This window comes from Podarcis gaigeae (genome assembly GCF_964106915.1).
Source record: "Podarcis gaigeae genome assembly, chromosome: 6".
Classification (NCBI taxonomy): domain Eukaryota; kingdom Metazoa; phylum Chordata; class Lepidosauria; order Squamata; family Lacertidae; genus Podarcis; species Podarcis gaigeae.
The window spans coordinates 18,891,883-18,914,701 of record NC_139682.1 but is presented as its reverse complement, the minus strand read 5'-3'; the positions used below and the strand labels follow the sequence as shown (position 1 = coordinate 18,914,701).

The window sequence follows — 22,819 nt, the reverse complement described above, 5'->3', positions numbered from 1 at the left end:
ATGGTCGCAACAGCATTCTGCTCACCTGTGATTCCCAGAAACTGATATTTACAAGTTGACATCTATTTGTCTTGAGAGACAACAGAGTGCACCTCCGGGGATGGAGTCAAAGCACTGGAGAATCACAGCAGCTGCTGTGGCTGCAGATATCGGTAACTGTCTGTCTCCCATGGGTTTTTATTTTTGTTGTGTGTATTTTTGCTGCATTAGCAGCTTTGAAGTGATCTCCCTGGGGCTCATGCCTGGGGCAGTGTGTTTGCAGATCACACTGGGCTACTCAGAGAAGAAGACCCCCCCCCCCAGCCTTGCTGATGTGGTCCAAAGCAGAGCAGAGCAATACATTTAACAGCAGCTTGGTTGCCGGAGTTGCCGGAAGGAGGCATACAAGACGCCATCCAATTGTCTTAGGGACTCCGCTGCAGATTTGTGTATGCAGCCTTTTCTTCTCCTGAAGATATCCTGCAAGACAGCAGGTACCGATTTTTATATTTATTTATTTAAAGATTTTATTTTAAGGATTTTTTGCTTACATTTTTACATTCATATCAACACAACAAAACATTTATGTTTTGGGGGTTTTCAACCCCCGGACTTCCGCCCACCCTCCTCCCCGGTTTCCCATCATTGCCTACTATCTTTTCTGTGTCTTTATATCTTTATCTAATTTATTCATCTCCCTTGTTTCAAAATTTACCCTAATTATATCACTGGTGCTATTATAAGCCTGCTAATGTTTTTAAGTGTTTGCAGTGCTCCTTCAGGTATTCCACACAATTAATTCATTCTTTTTAAAACCTTTTGTCTTCTTGGTGTCTGATCTTCCCTGTCATTTTCACCATTTTGGTATAGTCCATCAATTTCGCTATCCATTCTTCTTTTGATGGGGTTCTTTCTTCCTTCCATCCATGGGCATATAACACTCTCGCTGTTGTTGTCAGATACATGAATAGGGCCTTTTTCTCTTTTGGGATTTCTTCTCCTATTATACCTAATAAAAAAGCCTCTGGTTTTTTACTAAGTGTCATTTTAAACATTTTCTTTAATTCATTATATATCATTTCCCCATATGCTTTTGCTGATTTATAGGTCCACCACATATGGAAAAATGTACCCTCATTATCTTTGCATTTCCAACACATATGCAACAATTTTTTTGTACAGTGGTGCCTCGCTAGACGAAAAGAATTCGTTCCGCGATTCTCTTCGTCTAGCGGTTTCTTCGTCTTGCGAAGCAAGCCCATTGACAGCTTAGCGGATTAGCGCTACAGCTGTCAAGCGGCTTCCAGCGATCAGCTGTTAAGCGGCTTATCAGCGGAACAGCTGATAAGCGGCTTAGCGGCTTAAGAAAAGGGCGAAAAAAGCGAAAAAACCCGCGGGGGGATGCAAGATTTTTTTCGTCTTGCGAAGCAACCCCATAGGGGAATTCGTTTTGCGAAGCGCCTCCAAAACGGAAAACCCTTTCGTCTAGCGGGTTTTTCGTCTTGCGAGGCGTTCGTCTTGCGGGGCACCGCTGTACATTTTTGCAAGTTTTACTGGAGTTAAACACCATCTATACAGTCATACCTCGGGATGAATATGCTTCATGTTGAATGTTTTTGGGTTGTGCTCCGCGGCAACCTGGAAGTAACGGAACATGTTACTTCCAGGTTTCGCCGCTCGCGCATGCGCAGACGCTCAAAATGACATCACAGCATGAGCAGAAGCGGCGAAACGCAACCTGCACGCATGCACACATGCAGTCGCGTCTTACGTTCCTTTCAGGATGTGAACAGGACTCTGGAACGGATCCTGTTCGCATTCAGAGGTACCACTGTACATCATTTTCATGTACTTTTCCTTTAACGCACAGCATGCTGTAAACTTTATATCAACCTTCCTTAACCATGCCTCAGTTTTTTCCTCCAGGCAGTGGAGGTTTAGAACAGAGACATTTTCCAAGGGGCGTAGTTTGTCTTCATTGGCTTGTTCTGCAATGCACTCATTGTCTGCCTGACTTCTACTCCTTCCATAACCATGTCTCATGACTGTGGTCCATTTCACACTTGCCTCCTCTCTAGGGGCTAACTCTTGTTGGGCAACTTGTTGAAGACCCCTCCTCCCCCTTCTTAAGGTTTATTACCAGATTCGTGCCATATAGGCCTTCAAAGAGTGGACACCCCTTATAAAAAACAAACAGGGGCCTGTTTCAGAATACTGTCCTCCAGCAAATGTTGATGACTGATGACAGCTATTAAATAATTTGGATTGAAGTGATGGTGATCTGAATAAACGGCTACCTTCTGATTTTTTGAATGAAATGTTGTGTTAATTTTCTCCTCCTCCCCCCCCCCCCAGCTTTGCCAGCCAAGCTTGCATTTGTTTCCAGGAATTTGGTGGAACCAGGCAAAACAGGATGATGATGATGAGCGCTTCTTTCCAACCAATGAACGTAGAATGGCTGCATTTTTGCTGAGTTCTGTTGATGGTTGTTTGCAGATTCATTGTTTGCTTTCTGTGTGTAGAGAAATGTGTGTGTGAGAGAGAGTTTATTTTAGAGTTCTGCCCACTTCCTGTCATTTGTCTGTTTATCTTTCTTTAGTTCGGGAAGAGCAAGGACAACAGAAAATTTGGACAAGGGAGGAACTAGAATTTTTCTACAGCACTCATGCGATGAGCAAGTTTCTAATGTGAATACATACAAGTCTGTTTATAGTAATGGTTTGGAATAAGTTAACTTAGCAAGGTATTTTTTAAAAAATAAAGTATTAAAGTAAACCAATATATCATGTTAAATATTTCTTCTGCTAAACATAATAAAACAAAACCATGATTTTATACAACTGATGTGCTACAATGAGAGATGTAGTCTCAGAAGGCCTGATGAGATGGTCTGTTGTCAGTTCCCCATAATGGAGAGTAGGAAAATCAAAGCTGGAACTCAAAGGAGGAGATGGATTGTGGGAAAATCCAATTCAGTTTGCATTTAAAACATGAGCCTACTCAATTCGCACTTCAGTAATAGCCATGGGTTCTGGAATTATAAAAGTGGAAGAAGAAAAATTTCTCTAGCAATTTTCTGTATGCCATGCATAATTTTATACACTTCTGTCATGTTGCCTCTTAATTGACTTTTCTCTAAACTAAAGAAAAGGCCCAAATGCTGCAATCTTTCCTCATAGAGAAGTTCCTCCAACCTGGGCTGCTCTCCTGAAAGAGGATCCACAGTGGTGCTGGAGGTCTCCATGAAGTCCTAGTCCACTTCCTTGAATGAGGCCCATCCCTGGGCTTCATCTGCCTGATACATTTAAAGCAGTATCAGGCACACCAAAATCCTAGGGGCAGAGGTGCCTTCGGCCCCCTCAAAACCTGCTGGTCCTCTCCATGTTGAGGGGGCGGAAATGGCTGAGCATGGAGCAGTTCGGTGGCTGGCTCCTCCTGAGTGCCAGAGGGGAAGCCATGCCACACTGGGCTCCATCACACATGTGACATCACGCACGTGTCATGTGTCAGGTGCATGACATCGCATGTGTGTGGCATGTGACAGGCACATGATCTCACACACGTGCACTCATGTGACATGCACTGTCTGCCCCCCAATCCTGGGTGCAAAACAGAGCCTCATACCACTTTAAACAGCCATTGCTTCCCCCAAAGAATCCTGGGAACTGTGGTTTGTAAAGGGTGCTTAGTTGCTAGGAAAACCCCTAGTTCTCCTACAATTCCCAGAATGCCCTGGGAAAACAGATTGATAGTTAAACCACACTGAGGTTCCAGCTCCCATCGGCCCAGCCAGCATGACCAGCAACACCTGAAAGACCACTGGCTTCTCATCCAGTGAGAAAGAAACCCATCACTACCCAAACATCCTGTTTTACTGGAAGGTGAAACCATTTTTTATCCTGCACAGCCCTTCGAACAGAGGACTGTTCGGGGTAACTGACTCTTCCAGAAACATGATGGGGTGAAGGGGGCCCCTAAATTTTCTGTGATATAAGCATGCAGCTTGCTGATTCTTCCCATTTTAATTCATATGTAGTGCACCTCAGCTATGAGAATTTTGGGAAATACTAAGATGGTCCTTGCTTATTGTAATACGTTGGCTCCAAAAGCTTTTCTTGGAAATTATAGTGTTGCTGAATGAATGACTGAATCATGTTGGCTCCTGATACAAAACATTCTGAAAACTTAAATTACCATCAACAGCAAGAAAGGAAATAAGGAACATACTTGCGGCTCTCAATACCCAAAAGGCATTCCAACAGCTGCCAGAAAGTATCAGCCTTGTTTAATACAAGACCATCTTCCTGTTAAATAAAACAGAGATGTTAATGTGGAATAATGGAGCAATTATGTAGAATCTGATAGCAGGAGGTGAGCTGAAGGGAATGACAACTAACCTCCCCATTGGTAAATGGAGAACCAGTCTACTGGAACTGCTGCTTGTTAGCCAAACGCAATTACAGAGTTGTATTCACAACGCCAGAGTGCAGGGACATTGTGGATCTTGTTTACAGATAGATCTTACAAGAGCTGAGCAGGAAAATGATGTCACTGTAGCTCATCTTCAAATCCGGGATACACTGATCACAGGTGAAATGCTTTGGCTTAGCTGAAAAATGAAACTCAGAGCCCCATTCCACAGGTTTCAAAATCGGTAGGTCTGTAGGGTCCTTCTATTCTACAATTTGCAAATGTGTGTTGTGCACCATAGTCTATATAATAATTGCAAATGTGAGTTTTTAATGACTGCTTCATAATTGGCACATCGTTTTTTTAAAAAAAAACCAGCTAAGCCTTAAAAATTTATAATGACATTTTTGCAGGAAATTAATACTCATAATCCCTACTTAAGTTTATAACTATACGCTGGACAAGACATAAGCAGAATAATCCTGTATTCATGTCACGGCAGGAGTAGAAACAGCTCTACTTGGCCCTAGCACATCTGTACCAATAAGAGGAGAATTATGTACATACTGGACCAATAGCCTGAGTCAACCAACTCTTTTGTCCCTCCTCTTTTCCCTGCAACCCATGTGACACCCTTTATCTTGCTTGATAGGTCAAGCCGGCCGAGTAAAAACCTATCAGGACTCAATGCCCACTCCAGTCCTCAGGGACTGTGCAAGACCAACATTTGACGCCCTCCCCGCAGACCTTATGGTGCCGGCTTAAGCTAGACTTTGGGAAAGAGCATGATTAATATTAAAATGTATCGGGGGGGGGTATCAGTTTGTTTTCCTTTTGTTTTTATTTTTGTTAGGTGTTTTGTGTTTTGATTTTGTCTTTTTGTGTTGTGAACCACCCTGTGATCTTCAGATGAAGGGTGAGATACAAATTTAATAAAGAATAATAATGATAATCCCAATCTTCCACTCCCTAGCGACACAGAAAGTTATTGATCTTGCATCCAGGAGAGAGTGGATCTTGAACAGGAAAGATACAGTTTTTATTTGTGTGTGTGTGCACGCGCACTTTACTGTAACCTATTATAGATAACCAGTGCTTTTTTTTCTAAAAAAATGTTTAGGGTTACTCTCATTTTCCTACTCATATTGAAATACTGCTCCTCGATGAGGCCAAACTTTAGATGCACAAAATGTTTAGGGGTATGCGTCCCCCCAGAAAAAAAATTCAGTGGTACCTCAGGTTAAGTACTTAATTCGTTCCGGAGGTCCGTTCTTAACCTGAAACTGTTCTTAACCTGAAGCACCACTTTAGCTAATGGGGCCTCCTGCTGCTGCCGCATCCGGAGCCCGGTTTCTGTTCTTATCCTGAAGCAAAGTTCTTAATCTGAAGCACTATTTCTGGGTTAGTGGAGTGTGTAACCTGAAGCGTATGTAACCTGAAGTGTATGTAACCTGAGGTACCACTGTACTGTAGATAACTATGTGTTTGTTCAATTGTTCACCGCCTTACGAGAAAATTCAGAAAAGGCAAGCAATACATTTATAAAATAAAAACAAGGTAAACTCTAATCTAATATAAAAAGGGTTGTGTATGGGGTTGCACCAGTAAAGCTCTTGAGAGTGGCTTGACAGCAGAATAGCAGGTGCAGGGTTGTTTATGACACACACTCCATGCTACAGACACCTTCACCTGTTGCACAACTGTCTGTCATGAAACTTGCACCTGGAGCAAGTAGCTTAACAGCCAGCCTAGAGGAGCAGCTGCTCTTCACAGCATCACTGTTACTGCTTATGGGGCAAGACCTACTCATGGTTTGCTTGTAGCAGGATGTGGGGTGGATGCCGTACTAGTGGGAAAGCAACCAGTGGAGAGCAAAGGGAGCCATTGGCCTAGTTCACACATAACACTAAGACTTAGTTAATGTTAACCATAGTTAATAAACCATAGTTGAAGCTGTGGTGCCTGGCAGATGACCACCTAAACCTTATGCCACAGAGCAGCAGAGCCTAGAGAGCTGTTGAAATTCTTTTGCTACTCTTCACTCATGGCTCCGTAGCTTTTGGTCAGAGATGGCTCATGAATCACAATTAAGAAGGTGGTTTGAGTTTGCACATAATGGTAAGCTATGGTTAACGTTCCAGGAGGTTTGTACACCAAACCTTGTTTAATGAGAGAACTTTAACCATAGTTAATAAGCCATAGTCCAGGTGCTCATCTGGGTTCATCCATAAGCCATGGTTTAATAAACCATTGTTGTTGTTTAGTCGTTTAGTCGTGTCTGACTCTTCGTGACCCCATGGACCAGAGCACGCCAGGCACTCCTGTCTTCCACTGCCTCCCGCAGTTTGGTCAAACTCATGTTGGTAGCTTCGAGAACACTGTCCCACCGTCTCGTCCTCTGTCGTCCCCTTCTCCTTGTGCCCTCAATCTTTCCCAACATCAGGGTCTTTTCCAGGGAGTTTTCTCTTCTCATGAGGTAACCAAAGTATTGGAGGCTCAGCTTCACGATCTGTCCTTCCAGTGAGCACTCAGGGCGGATTTCCTTAAGAATGGATACGTTTGATCTTCTTGCAGTCCATGGGACTCTCAAAAGTCTCCTCCAGCACCATAATTCAAAAGCATCAATTCTTCGGCGATCAGCCTTCTTGATGGTCCAGCTCTCACTTCCATACATCACTACTGGTAATAAACCATAGTACTGTATAATAAAGCATTGGACTTTGCAATCGTAATCCGAGACCCTTTTTCCTGTGGCCCCTCCACAAGAGGCCGGGGGGGGGGGTTAGCAACACAAGAACTGGCATTTTCTGCAGTGACTCCCCTCTTGTGGATTGCTCTTCTTAGAGTACCATTGTTATATATATTTAGGCACCAGGCAAAAAACATTATTCTATAACCAGGCCTTTGACCTTGAACTATCTGTGGCCTTTTAGAAGTGGGTGGGATGTTTCTAATTTATTTCTTTTTTCCCCTCTTGGATTTAATGTATTTCAATGTGGGTAGTTCCATCTGTCTATTTGCTCGGTTGTAAATTGCTTCGAGTTGCCTGGCAAGAAAAAGCAAATGACAAATTCAAATAATAATAAATTTGTGAACCAGGCCAGAGAGAGTAATGAGTCGCATACAGCAGGCCCTGAGCATGGATGCAAAGTAGAAGTTTTCGTGTGTGAATGGTCCAGGTTAATGTAATCATCACATTTTGTATTTTCTACACTTTTGTCTTGTGACCCGACTATTTACAATTCCCTTCCCCCCCAGTTACATGTATATGCACCTGCTACGTGGGACAAAGTGGGATGTAGCCCATGAAAGCTTATGCCTTACTAAATTGGTTATTCTTTAAGGTTCACAACTCTTTGGTAATTGATATTGCAACGGATTAACATGCCCACGCCACTAGAAACCATAAAAGAAATAGGTTTTAATATGGCGTTCATCTGATGGGACGCGGGTGGCGCTGTGGGTAAAACCTCAGTGCCTAGGACTTGCCGATCGTATGGTCGGCAGTTCGAATCCCCGTGGTGGGGTGAGCTCCCATCTTTCGGTCCCAGCTCCTGCCCACCTAGCAGTTCGAAAGCACCCCTAAGTGCAAGTAGATAAATAGGTACCCCTTTCTGTGTGCTGCGCTGGTGCTGGCTCGCCAGAGCAGCTTTGTCACGCTGGCCACGTGACCCGGACGTGTCTCCGGACAGCGCTGGCCCCCGGCCTCTTAAGTGAGATGAGCGCACAACCCTAGAGTCGGACACGAGTGGCCTGTACAGGCAGGGGTACCTTTACCATCTGATGAAGTCGTCTCTTGTCTACCCGGGTACCCAACGTGGAGAACCCTTCACAAAAAAAGAGTTGGGACTACAACTCCCATAATGCCAGAGCATTGTGGATGGGGCTGATGGGAGCTGTAGTCCACAATATTGGATGGCACCACGTTGGCTACCCGCTGCTTATGAAGTCTCGAAGGTGCCACAAGACTCACAAATGTCCCCCCCCCCCTAAAATCTAGATCCTCTGCCTTCCCAGAACGGGAGCAGCGGGAGCGCCGGCAGGAAAGGGGTCGCGAGGGGGGGGGGAACCTGCAAAAGTAAACGCAACGCAACAAAAATCGACCACCTCTTACAGTAAAAAGGAGCGGGCGGTGAGGAGGCGGGGGGATCCCTCTGCAATTCTCTCTCTTTTGCAAAGAGGAGCCTGGACCAACACGGGAATCTCCTGCGCTGGGGCCCAATCCTTTTCCATAACGAGAAACACCGCAGAGCTCAAGCGCAACATGCACGGGCGAGCCGACGCCTCCGTCTTGCGCAACTTCCCCATCCCAGGAAGCGAGCTATTGGAGGGTGCTCTGCACACGCTCAGAGGCTCTCTTGGCTTCTTTCCCCCGCCCCTTTGCCCTGGGTGGCCCAGCTCTTTGCTCCACCCCGGGCAGACTCCGCCCCGCGCGCCCTGCCCTCTCCCCTCCTTGCGCCCTCCTTCCTCGGCCTCGCCTCTTGGGGAGGCGGCGAGCGGCGAGGAGGAGGAGGCCGTCCCGGAAGGCTCGGGGGCCGGGCCGCTTGCGTCGCTTCCCGTGGGCTGGCGAAGGGAAGGGGAGAAGCGGAGGGAAGGGGAGGCGCTGCCCATGCAGAGCAGGCAGCAAGAGCCGCCGCGGCGCTCCGGGGAGCAGCCGGAGCTGGAGCAGCCTAGGGCAGCGGGAGACGCCGTGGAGGAGCCGGAGGAGGAAGAGGCGGGGGAGCCCGGCCGGGCCCGGGCCCCCTACGCCATGGAGATCGAGAAGGAGTTCCGCCGGCTCGACCAGGCCGACAGCTGGGCCGCCATCTACCAGGTGAGCCGGGGCCGGGCGCGGAGAAGAAACCTGGCGGGCAGCGCCGGCGCCCGGGAGCGCGACCGAGCGAGCTCGGGCTCCTCCGTCCTCCACCGGCGCCGCCCCATTGTCCGCCCTTCCCCAACTCCTTTTTCTGCTGCCCTAGAGACTCGCCCCTTGCCTCGGGCTCCTTGCCCCGGCTCTTTCCTCTCACTCATAATAGAGTTTTGTGTTACTTTAAAAAAAACAACTGCATTTCTCCTCAGCCTTAATTTTGGGCATTGTGTGCGCTCTCCGGTTCTGGTCAGCTTCCCTTTTGAGGCATCTCCCTGTCATGTTCTGTCGAGCCCTTTAGAGATTATGCTGCTACAATTGTGGAGCTTGTTGGTGTGTTTCATTTTTATCTCATTTCTAACACATCTGCTTTGGGAAGCGTGAGAGAGGCTCCGTTGTTTTTATCCTTGTTCTACCCCTCTTTCTTTCCAAACCCCTCCAGCGTCTCTGCCCCCTTGTACAAGGTTCCTTGGGGGCTGGAGGGGGGGACTGACTCTTGGCATGCCCTCCCAGACATGTCTGTTCGCAATCTGCTTAGGATAACTCTTTTCTCCGTTTGTTCTTCCCTAATTAACAGCTTCCTACAACAGGAATAGTCGATCCCATCGTTCTGCCCTGCCAAGAAATAATTCTAGTAATCCCTTTTCCCCTTGTGAAGAAGAGTGTTACTCTACTTGTCTTCCAGTAGTCTAGGTTTAGAATTAAATAACCTTTTTTACATCCTTCCCCGGCTAAGGACATTAAGAGTTGTTTGCGCCTCAATTCCACAAGCATATTTTGCTTTATTGTCCTATATTCCTATATATTCTTGTACTAATAAGGGTAGCCTACCTGGAACCTGAAAAACCTGAATATCTTTTTGTGTGTGGATATTTTGTGATACATGTGTATGTATTAGCTTGAAACTGGTTTTTTTAATCCTTTTTTTTTTGTCAGTCTTTATAATGCTGGCTTTGATTTTGAAAATGTTCCCTAACACTATTTCATAACAGTGGTCTGAAGATTGGAGTCATGCTCATATATTTAACAAGTTTTTTGGAACAATTCTCTCCTCGAGTAAGTTGCATTAGGTAGGAAGTAGCAGGCAAGAATAGTCACTGAAATCAGTTGCCATTATTATAAAAAATGATTGTATATCTTTTAATAACCGTGCACAAATACTTGTACAAATATTTTGCTGCCTCAGGGTTTTGGGTGAATCAATGGTGTGGTTGAGAGGAGGGCTTTCTCCCCAATTCTTTAATGAGCATCTGTTTTGGCATGGCGTTTGTAAGATGTGTTTTAATGGATATTGATGGGGTTTTAGTTCATACGCTGCCAGGCTAAATCAATATGTGAGATTGGGCTTTGCTACTACTCCCTTTGCCGGGGAGGTGAATGTATTTATACCTTGCCCTGGGGCTTTTGGAGAATGGAAAGGTTGCAAAATCAATTCCTTTCCTTCCGGTTATGTTATGAAGGATTGAGGGAAATATTTTGCATAACTTGGAAGGTGAGCAATGATGTTTGCACCACTGAACTAGAAATCAAGACTGCAGGCCTTTGCAGAGTTAAGCCCATTGATTTCAGCTGGTTTCAACACAGCTAGCTGCAAGTAGGATTGGGATGCACAATTGGTTTAGGTTTGTGCATGCCTTGGGGTAGGGGGTTGCTCTTTTTCCTGCATTGCAGGGGGTTGGACTAAATGATCCTTGGGGTGTCCCTTTCAATTCTACAATTCCATGATTCTTCTTGTGGCATTTATGTTCTTCAGTGTGTTATGAAAGTGAGAATTTTGTTACCCCCCACCCAAATGTCCTTGGAACAGAAGATATCGCGAAGGCACAACACTCAGAAAGGACTTTGCAAAATGCATTAGACCGGTGTAGCTATTACTCTTGCTTTAATCTAATTTTGTCCTTTCCTCGTAGCTTTGTTGCATAGTATCACTTGGATGGTAAATTATGTCAGCCAAAGTAAGGAAATTAGGTCAAGGTGGCTGCTCCACTCTCACTCTAGTCTTACACCATGTGCTTTGCATAAAATCGCTCCTTAATGTGGTAGCACTTCACAGCGTTTGTGAGCACTTCGCTGCTAAAAGCACAGTAGGCACATAAGAGAGTGCTGCAAAACTTAACTGCTAATTCTTAGAAAAATGTCTACACTTGTTCCACGATCGCAGCTTCAAGTTCAGTTCAGGTCAGAAATAAACACTGGCATCTTTTGGCCTTGGAGAAATGCGTCTAAATGTTTTCTGTAGTGCACCTGTCACTGAAGAACACTTAAATTCTCACCTGTGCTGGGGGTCAGTAGAGCTGTCAGGTATTGAATAGACCATGGAGCTGAACCGCCTAACCTCCCCCATCCCACCCCCGCTTCAGTCTTACACAGAGTCATCCAGTTCCTGAATAAACCAGCAAACTTCACAGCAGTTTGAAATATTTAGGTTCACCAAGTCCTTCAGTGGAAATGTGGGCGGGTTGCTCAGTTTTGACACAAAGGTACATGCTGCATGTGGGATCATTGCCACGTTCTTTTATCAAGCCAGCTTGCCTTTGCAGTAAATTGTTCTCAAAAAACTCCTTCGTTTTCAAAGACTTTCCTCAGTCGCCTGTTCATCTGTCCTCCCCGCACCCGAAAAACAACCTTTGCCGCAGTGGTCTTCCCTTCGCTGTTTCTTACCTAGCCAAATCCATTCGCTTCATCTCTGTGGTGCTGGCCTTTGGGGACTTCTAGGTGGGCTGCCAGGTGTGTGTGTAACACCCATAAAACAAACAGACCTGTGGTATAGTCCATGTGGCAAATTACGAATCGGTGGGATGGCACCTTGCCCCACAGCTGTACAGTGGTGCCTCTACTTAACGTTCACCTCTGGTTCCGTATCCTTTGGGATACGTACGAGGCAAACCTGGAATTATTTTTCTGGGTTTTGCCATGCGCAAAAGCACTCTACTGCCGACATATGCAGAAGCGGTCCCTCCACTTGCGGAAACCTCAGGATCCGACTGGAGCTCCGGAACGGATCCCGTCTGCAACCAGAGGAATCACTTTATTCCTTCCTCTCCACTTCTGGTTTAGCAATAAGGTTTGCAGCTAACCTTGAAAAAAGATGCTGTTGGAATAAGATACTGTTCATCCTAGAAGGCAGGAACGAAGCACCTGTGGCCCTCCACAGGCTGCTAGATCAAGCCAGTGTCCCATCCATTCTAGCATCCCTGTCGGAGGTCTGCAAGTGAACATGAGCCACAGCAGTCTTTCCACTTATGGCTCCCAGCAGCTGGTATTCAGAGACATACTGCCTCCAGTCGTGGAGGTAGAGTGTAGCCATCAACTCCCATCTTCCCTGACTTTTGGCCATTCTGGTTGGCACTGGAACTGGAATCCAAAACACATTGGGAGAGCCGCAGGTCCTTTGCCTGAGAAACAGCTTCATCAGTTGCTTTTGGGTTTAGAATCCAGTTTGCTGCGGGCAGTCCAAGTGTTAGAAACTGGGATAGGAGCCAAATGGTTTCTGGGACCTGGATTGTGGGCGCCAAAACAGAATGTCTAGTCACCGTTTGGGGGGGGCAACACTTTTTATTTATTATTTTGATCAGCACAAACTAATATGCAATTCAAATAAGTTACACGGTGTTAATATCACATTTTTAGCAGAAATTGTAAATACATGTTTAATTTGGTATTTACAAGAAAAATATTGGTACCATGCTTCAGTTTTCAAAACCCTCAACTCTTTATTGTGAAACATATTGTCGATCCTTAACATATACTGTATATAAGCCTCACTCCCCCCCCCCCATTCTGACTGTGAAAATTTAAAGTGCAGCTTATATTCGCGACATTACAGTATGCAGCCAGGAGCACAGGGCAAACAGCGCCAGGAGCGTGGCGACTGCCCCACACATAGTCCCCCATCCTCTCCCCCAAGGCTGGGAAGGGATCAAGCAACAAAGGGGCAACGCAGCGTGGCTCCCCTCACCCCGCCCAGTGTGCAGCCAGGAGCAGCGAGGAATGGAACAGCTTAAATCCGGGTATTTTTTCTCTTTTTTTCTCCCCCCGCTCCCCAGTTTTAAAGGTGTGGCTTATATTCGGGTGCGGCTTATATTCGGGCCAATACAGTACTTTGAGGCTTCAAAGCACATACATTTCAGTAATCCTTGGGTGCCAGCCAGGCGCAAAAAAAAAATAGCACCCAAACTTCGGGAGGTGCTCGGAAATGGAGAATCTTTAGGCGTAAAATGTGCCTGGGACCCTGCTCATTTCGAACCCAGGCTGGCACTAAATAAATATTAATAATGAAGTACAGGCAACTCCCAATTTACCCAGGAGTTACCTTTCACGGCACTGCGTGTTTAAGTGAAATTGTATATATTTGAAACTCCAGTGAAAACGCCCCATTTCCCCCACTGCCCCGTTCCCCCATATCAGATGCGTCTAAAATGGTCCCTGCCTGTGGTAAACTCATTATCCAATATTCGTGTGCGGCTCAAGGGGTCTGGGGTTGTTACATCTTTCCTTACCTTGGTCATAAGACTGGAATAAAACAGTTTATAGTTTTATAGGCTACTTGCCTTTAGAGTGCCTTTAGAGGCCTTTGGTCAGGGCTCAGCCTGACTCCCCTTCCCCCTTGGTATAAGAACTAGTATGAAAGAGGCCTCCCACAGTGGACCTGATGAGCATTTACTGTTCCCAACCCAAATCCTGCAGAAAGCCATCTAATTCAGATTTTAATTCTATCCTGATTTGTTTTTAAGAGGTGATTTAATTATTGTTTGATTTTATATCAATGTTTATATTTGATGTTAGCCACCCTGAGCCCGGTCTCTGCCGGGGAGGGCAGGATACAAATAAAAGTTTTTTAGTATTATTATTATTATTATTTATTATACATGAACTTTTAATAAAATAGTATGCTGTCTTTAGAAGCATGTAGTATGCATTAAACTCCAGACTATATGTTGAGTGTTACATTTTCTGATTATCCTTTTGTGCTCCTCCATGGGAAATAACTGTAATCACTACAACTGGTTCCCAAGATCTAGGAAGAATTAAAATCATTGTTGAACAGCTGCCTATGGTGGAGTTCTAGGCCTTGCCTTGACTGGAGTTGTGCAGTGGAATGGTGGTCTATGTACACCACATCTGTGGCTTTACATAAAAGTAAATGTGTGCTGAACACTAGCAAGTAAGTCCACAGACACGTCAAGTTTACACAAATGTTTACTTCCCATGCATACCTATGTGAAAACAAATTCTTGCACGCAGATAAATTACAGCACAATCTGTTCCTCTTCCAGAAGCTTTTCTGCCTGGTGGTTGTGCTGATTTGCCAAAAGTTACTAGCTGAGCGACTATTTTCATGCCAGCACTAAAGGCCAGCTGTAATAATCTATGAAGGTGTCTGGCTATATATATAATTATGTATGTGTAGCTTGGGTGGCACTGGAAGAGTCTGGGATGTTGAGTATGGGCTTCAACAGGAGGGAGAAACCAGGAAAAATCGCAAGTAGGCAGCTTCTGTGATTTATTGTATGTGCTTTATTGATTTTTCCTCCCTAATCAAATATTTCAGTTCAACTACTTTTGGCTAATGGGGGAAAAACCTTTTGATGGATTTATGTTGCATGAAAAATTAACACAACATACTTGTTTTAGTGGACTAATACCAATCGGAGCCTAATTGCTATTTAGGGCATTGGAAAAAATTCCAATGTTTTGGTGTGGGGTTTTGGTTTTTTTAAAGGACCATCCCTGAATTTAAAGAGCTTGGTGGGTTTTTCTGGGAAGTCATTGCATAATAAAATTGAAAAGCCATGTACTTACCTGTCACACTTCTTGTTTGGGGGGAAAAGCAAAGCAACACTATAATGCTTAAGCAGAACACATAGAAGGAGCTGGTCCTTAAAACACGTTGGGGATAATCAGTCTCTGACATGTAACTCCAGCCTAGAGGTGAGTCTTCTGGCAGAAATGAGAATGTTTCATGCAGTATCATATAATAATACATACTTTTATTAACTTGGCTGTATTTATACCCCCCCCTCATGTTATTTCTGGCATCACTTATAATTTTTGAGGTTGTATCTTCTCCCTCTTCCCATGGGGTGAACTACATTTGACCAATAGCAGTGATAATCCATATTAAACAATGAAATGTGAGCATTTTGAGAAAGAAGTGGAAGGAAGGAAGGAAGGAAGGAAGGAAGGAAGGAAGGAAGGAAGGAAGGAACCAAGGGGGGGGGGGAGAGACATTTCTTTCTGAAAAAGAATAAAATATCAGTTCCCTGTTCATATATTACACAATCTGACATGAATGACTATGACACAGGGTTCTCACTGAAAGTACTTTGGCATTTTTGTGCCAGATGGTTTGCCACAAATTCTTCAGGGCATAAGAGTTTGGGAAGGATGCCCAGGACAAAGGCAAAGAATCCAATCTGTTTTCCAGCCTGTACCAATGTCTCAGAAAATGCTCAAAATAGCTCTCCACTTTTCTTGAAGCAACAGTGGTCTAGTTCTGGGAAGCAGCTGATGAGGCAGTAAACTTGCATCTTGGTTGTATCCTTCAAAGTGCAGATGAGCATCTCACCGTGCAAATGCCCACCTTTGGGGGGGGGGGAGGAAATTCTACGCATAAAGAGAGTGATGTGTAGAGAGAATGATGCTAAAACCACCCTCTTTGACATCCAGTTTTCTGTGTTTGAGAATTCCTATGGGGGAGAATTCCATCATACGAAAAACAAACCCATCTCATTCTGCTGTACGCACAGACCAGACCTGATATGGTCGAACGGACTTCAGGTGTACTTTGGACTTTAGGCCAGGGATTGATGAATTTGCTGAATTCCACATGTGGTGGGACGACAATGATTATCAACCATGGCCATTGGGCTCAGGTTATCCATCTCTGTTTCGTATGTTGAAACACACTTTAACTGAATGCTATCTTACATTTGGACTGAAGTCTCTGTGATGTTAATTGCATGAATACTAGAAATGTGCATGTTTAAAACAAAACGTAAATAGTCTGTGCAGCACCATGAGTGCAGAGGATGGTGCTAAGGAGCTGCCCTTGGGAGGAAAAGTGGGATTTAAATTTTTAGAGAATAAGAGTTTAATCTTACCATTTCCTGTGGCCCCAACAGAACGTGCCCCTAATGGGGGGGTTATTGGGTTGCTGTTTTTATTGTGATTATGTATTTTGTGGTTTTATATTTTGAGTTTATCTTGAGAGCTCTGGGTATAGGGCGGTGTATAAAATCAATCAATCAATCAATCAATCAATGGCTCCTATTTACACCAGGGAGGAAGCCTACATTGGCACCAAGGGAGGTTTCTCTCTTCTTAAGCAAAGAGGGACTTTATGGAAAAGGGTTACAACTCTTCTCTCCCAGCCTCTGTGATCTGGATCTGTCGGAGGATCCCCTGAGGCTGCTACATGTGTAGCAAAAAAACATGCAAGTTAATTGCACCCATGCAATTATTGCCACATCTACTTTGGTCTTGAGTCTCCTCCTTAAGTGGCGCAGTCTAGACGCATATTTATCACCTGATGAGAGAACTAGACTTTAGGATATGGAGTGATGTTAACATGGAGAAGGGACGCAGGTGGCGCTGTGGGTTAAAGCCTCAGCGCCTAGGACTTGCCGATCGAAAGGTCGGCGGTTCGAATCCCTGCGGCGGGGTGCGCTCCCGCTGCTCGGTCCCAGCGCCTGCCAACCTAGCAGTTCGAAAGCACCTCCGGGTGCAAGTAGATAAATAGGGACCGCTTACCAGCGGGAAGGTAAACGGCGTTTCCGTGTGCGGCTCTGGCTCACCAGAGCAGCGATGTCACGCTGGCCACGTGACCCGGAAGTGTCTCCGGACAGCGCTGGCCCCTGGCCTCTTGAGTGAGATGGGCGCACAACCCCAGAGTCCGTCAAGACTGGCCCGTACGGGCAGGGGTACCTTTACCTTTACTAACATGGAGAATGAGACTATTCATGGCTACTAGCCACGAGGGAGGCTATTGTGCTGCCTTCTCAGCTGGAGGCAGCCATGTTTCTGAATACCAGTTGCTGGAAACTACAAGGCAGAGTCCTTTTTCTCTTACATCTTGGTTGTTGGTTTCCCACAGGCCTCTGGTTGGCTACTGTGAGAACAGGTTACTGGATGAGGTGGACCACTGGCCTGATTCAGCAAGGTGTCTTTATGTTCATATAAATGTGGCATAAGGAGCTCGCAGGCTGAAAGAAACAGCCAGCTGCAATGCTAAACCAAGCTGTAAGCCCATTGAAAGCTGTGGGACTTTCATGCAAAAAAGCATGCCAAGACTTACACTGTGTACCAGAGAAAGAGCAAGGGTGGCCTGCGTTGCACTAGCTAGATGTTGTTGCACTACAACTGGCACCATCCCTCGCCATTGACAATGCCACCTGAACCTGGTGGGCGTTGTAGTATATTAATATCTCCTGAGCAACATGGTGACCAGCCCCAACTTAGTGCTAATGGCAAGTGCCAGATTAAAGGAGCTAGGGTTAACAGACGTTCCCGGGGACAGTCTCTGGATCTGCAAATCTGTCCCCAGACAAATTCCACCCCTGGAATTTCCCCACATTTGCAAATCTGTCCCCGGGAAACGTGGCAGCAGCAGCCTCAACAGCCCGGAACCAGCCTGGTAGCACTGCTCGCTGCCACGACGCCTGCCATTTTTCCTGTGCCACAGCAGCGAGCATCTCCTGAAGCCAGCCAGCAGCCAGAGCCAACTGCACTACCAGGCTGGCCCCTCCTGGGCAATGGCCGCCTGCCCATGACTCCCGAGCCTCTCCCGATCCGTCAAAACAAAGGGGGTAGGCTCAGGAGTCACGGGGGGGCGGCATGCCGTTGCCCAGTTTTTTAAAAACTCTGTGCATTTATGCTTCACAGGGTGCGAAAGAAGGGCTTTGCACCTTTATACAATATGCATGTGTGCATGACATCCTGACATCCTGTTGCTACTCAGCTAAAAAAAAATAAGTGTCCCCGGATTCATTAAAAAAAATCTGGTAACCATATTCCAAGCAGTGTTTGAAACTCCTGTTGTTCTAGGCACATTTTGCGACAGGGGATTTCATTAGTGCGAGCAGTTTCTGAGCTCTGGACACAGTACTGCGCCTAAGATTTCAGATTAAAACTGCAGAGTGGAAGGAAAGGAGGACCTTTTTCTGCCTCCCCACTTCCAGCTACTTTCTGAAGACTGGAGAAGAGACCCTCTTAAGAATATTAGGGGAGTGGGGAGGGGAAGGACTAGACCAGGGGTCAGCAACCTTTTTCAGCCGTGGGCCAGTCCACCGTCCCTCAGACCATGTGGTGGGCCGGACTGTATTTTGAGGGGGGAAATGAATGAATTCCTATGCCCCACAGAGATGCATTTTAAATAAAAGGACACATTCTACTCATGTAAAAACACGCTGATTCCTGGACCATCCGCGGGCCGGATTGAGAAGGCGATTGGGCCGCATCCAGCTCACGGACCTTAGGTTGCCTACCCCTGGACCCATGTGAAAAATGAACATAAGATTTTAGCTGCAGTTCATTCATTTTCAGCTTTGTATTCTTGTTATAAAAAAGTACGCCTAGACATTCTGTTGTTGAGCCCATAACCTAGGTTTAAAGTGCCATTCAGCTCCTAGCTTTAATATCTCACTGCTTCTAAGTAGGTGATAATCTTTCTGACAAAGCTAATGGTGTGCCTTTCAGAACATGTCATTTAGTACATGGATATCTCTGGCGTATTTACTCTCAATGTGAAGGATATTGAGCAATAGCTGGCAGCCAAGGGAAGCAAGTTTTGGCAATTTCTTTATAAGCAAGAGGGTGGTATCTGAAGAGAATTTCCTGCTAAAGTAGCAATTAATATTACTGAAGTTCCTAAGAATTGAAAATAGATGCAAGGGAGCAGCTTGTGGTCTACATTTAACCTGCAATACTCTCTTGTAGAGTCTGGTCTCTTAAAATCTTGAGCACTTCTAAGGCCTCATGCCTCCAAGCTAACGCTGAATTAAAACAGCACTTTCTTTTATTTAAAATGCCGTGAGGTTTTCAGTTAAGTAATATTGGTCTCTGGTATAATCAAATCCTAAACAGTTTGTTAAAAAAAAATCCAAAACTCTGATAGTGAACTCTATAGCAGCGTCAGGGAGCATAACGTTACTTCTGTGGATATAGTTTGGGCAGGCCATCCCAATCTACATGAGTTATTCAGGCACAGAAAGTTCTGTAATGGTAGAAATTGGGCTTTTTGAAAATAAGGTTGGATTCAGCAGAAGATTAAAGGCCTACAAATTGTACTACTGTAATCTTCTTTCTCGTGGTCACAATTTTCTACTTGCCTAGAGCGTTGGGCGCTGGGATGGATATATTTTTCAACTGGAAGCCAGCATTTTACAGACCATGTTCTTTGGAAGCTTGCATCTCGAAATCTTTGTAAAAATCTAGTGGAGGAGGAGGAGGAGGAGGTGGTTTGGGACCTATTAATTTTGAAAGCCAACCCTCTAATCTGTCTGCAACTTTTCCAGTGTGTTAATTTTAATGGGTTCTTACTTTTAAAATGAACTCATCATTTTCAAAGCTCGGGTGACTCATCCTCTCCAGACTAAAATGCCACATGCAAATTTGTTCCTAAATATTACAAAATGTGGAAAACGGAAATTAACCCAGTAATTCAGTCAGTTCTTTTGGGATGACAAAAAATTTTTCTTTTCAGAAAACAAGTGACACCTTTACCAGCTAGGACAACAGAACAGACGCTTCAGGGTCTGCAACTTAGATGATGGACTACAATTCCCACCATTGACCATGTTTGTTGCAAAGTACCAGATTGGGAGGAGGATGTTTCGCAGTGTCATCTATGCATGTGTTTTGATTTTATCTGGGGCTCACTGTTTTGGCACTGGATAAGCTGAAAGTTGCTGGCTGTTGTCACCTTGATTTAGTGCCTGGTTTGATATGCACAGAGACTTCTTTTGTTGCTGTCCCACCAAAGATATGGCAGGAAGAATTATCAGAAGCTTCCTTTTACTATTGTTAACCTTGGACTAGACTAAGGAGAGGGAGGAGCGAAGTTTTTGTTCTTACAGCCTATTAATTCTTTTCACTTACTGCTCAATTGGCAAAACTCATCTCATTCATGGACTTGCCACCCTTTTCTGTGATCAGTCGGTTGATATTATGTGTTGTGTATCGGTTCTGTTTTCTGCAGTAGGCCTGAAAGGCAGAGAAACTACCCTTTAACAAAAACTGCTAGGTTGCTGTGCTCCTGAACCCAGGAATATCCCAGGCTATGCATAACCAATACTTCTGCTAGCATATTGCCAGCGGAGGTAACTTCTTATAGAAGCAAAACTACCGTGTATCTGTGATTACCGTCTGTGTAAACAGGTTACCCCTTCATATGGCATAAATAGCTGCCTGTGGTTAGATTGCATGCTGTGAATGGAATGAGGTTCATTCACATGACTAAATGTTGTTGGTGATAATCTGTTGCTATCTTGTGCAGTATTAGGTGGCTTAGACTTGTCACAAAGGGCTGTGATGGACACAGCACCTAGGCTGAAATGTTTTGAGATTTCAAAACTAATTTTAGGTGTTCCAAGTAAGATACAAATGGGACAATAATTTAAGTGCCAACCTGAAGGTGACTACTTTCAGAGCTGTATGTGTTCTCTCTGTTTGCCAGCAAACACAGAATCACGTGAGGACAAAACTCAGCATCCTGAAATTATTTATTGGCTGTTTGACTTGCAGAATATATATGTGGACATAAAGATAACCTGTGATTTGATGGCAGCTTTAAGGGGGTGTCCTTGTTACAAAAAAAAAAAAGTTTATTAAATTTGACTACCCATAACAATCCATGCATCAGATGCACACTTTTGTTCCATGGCTGCACTGAAGAGAACTGAATCCATGAGTCTTTACAGTCAATGGAGACAGAGGTGGTGTGTGATTTTATGACGAAAAAAAAAAATCCTTCCAGTAGCACCTTAAAGACCAACTAAGTCAGTTATTGGTATGAGCTTTCGTGTGCATGCGAAATATCTGAAGAAGTGTGCATGCACACGAAAGCTCATACCAAGAACTGACTTAGTTGGTCTTTAAGGTGCTACTGGAAGGAATTTTTTTTTGTTTTGACTATGGCAGACCAACACGGCTACCTATCTGTAACTGTGATTTTATGGTTCTTTTGTTGGGGGGGGGCCAATTATACAATTTCAAGAGGAGCCATTTTATGAAATCTGATATTAAGCACATCTTTTCCATTTTCCTTCCACTGGTCTCCCAGATCACTACCTCTTTCCCATTCATCTGCTCCACTTTCTGTTCAGCTGCTTAGGTACAATCTGAAAAGTACATAGAGATGAAAGGGGAAGTGAGAGAGAGTGTACCTCTTCCAACTTCCCCGTCAGCTCTTTACGCTTTGCAAAGGGGATCAGTGTAACTACCCTTGCCACCTCATGACAAAGAGGCAGTGATTGGGCATTGGTAGATCCAGGCCAGGGGCTTTGTAGGCACCAAGAGAGGTCCTCAAGAGTGCCACTGTGCCCATGGCACTGTAATCCCTGGCTCAGCTTAGAGCTACATGGATGGCCCTGAGCAAAGCTTTGTCATCATGTCCTCCCTTGTCCCACTGGAGGAAGACTTAAACAAGCCAGTTTTATAAGCCATGGGTTGATGTTGGCTTGTACCGCGACTGTTGTTTTAAACCAGGATTTCTGTTTCTCACGTAATGTTAAGCCAAGGTTCTTTGAAACCGAATGCAAACTCCACAGATGTCCTCTTCCTTCTGGCCATGCAGGGAGGGCGAGTGTTTGGGCACTACACTGTGCCATGTGGCACTACACTGTGGTTTACTGTTGCATGTGAACCAGCCAATTAGCTTAAAAGGAGAACGGCATGAACATAGCACAAAAAGGGCAAGTACTCGGCTGAAGCCTTCTTGAATAGCCAGCTTTGCTTCCAAGCATCTAAAAGCACACAGTGCTTGAAGGATCTTGCCTGCCAGGCATATCCCCGTGGTGGGTTCTCCACTTTGCAGCCAACAACCAAGGAATCTAGAGCAAGGCGTCGTGTTCTGAATGGAGCATGCAGGGGAAGGAACATAATGGCCTGAAAGATATCTGAGTGCCAATCAGTTTAGAAATCTCCGGTTTTATTTATTTGTTTTCAAAAGCAAGTAATAGGTGTGAAGGCTTCCAAGATGGGTCTGCATGTATGTGGGTAATATCTAATAACATCTCAGACAGCAGCGGTCTGTCTGAACAGGCTGCCCTTGTCTTTGATCAGCAGCCAGGGTAACACTGTGGACAGAATACATTGGACTTGGAGCAGGAATAAGTCTGTTCAAATCCCCTTGCACCTTTGACACTCTTGGGGTCGTCTTTTTCTTTGTTGATCACTCATAACCAAGAAATATTGTCTTCTATAAACACAGTTTTAACAATGAGTCCATAAGTGACTGTGGAGGCCAATTTTGGATCCACACGTCCTTCCACAGTTGGGACATTGATTTCCGGGCAGGAGTTGATCACAGTGTGGATTTGCCAAGCGTGCCTTCCTCTTGGCACGTTTCTCCCTTGCGTCCTGAGT

General features: G+C 45.0%; 1 protein-coding gene and 1 long non-coding RNA gene across 4 annotated transcripts in view; one reads left to right on the top strand and one right to left on the bottom strand.

Moving 5' to 3' along the window:
• Window positions 1–1,818: 1,818 nt before the first annotated feature.
• On the bottom strand, window positions 1,819–8,784 carry LOC310847246. 2 transcript variants are annotated; one of them, XR_014565720.1, is made up of 3 exons: window positions 8,497–8,784; window positions 4,207–4,283; window positions 1,819–3,010 (listed from the first exon to the last, which is right to left on the bottom strand). It is a non-coding gene; the product is annotated as an uncharacterized lncRNA (long non-coding RNA). The 2 variants fall into 2 exon arrangements; XR_014565721.1 differs by having other exon boundaries at window positions 8,504–8,784.
• A 63-nt stretch (window positions 8,785–8,847) lies between these two features.
• The window catches only part of PTPN1 (protein tyrosine phosphatase non-receptor type 1), a 90,643-nt gene continuing 76,671 nt past the window's right edge, over window positions 8,848–22,819 (top strand). For both annotated transcript variants that reach the window (XM_083744489.1, XM_083744490.1), the window contains exon 1: window positions 8,848–9,202. In XM_083744489.1, coding sequence (XP_083600615.1) covers window positions 8,999–9,202 — 204 coding nt within the window. In that variant the 5' untranslated portion in view covers window positions 8,848–8,998. The remainder of the gene's footprint in view (window positions 9,203–22,819) is intronic.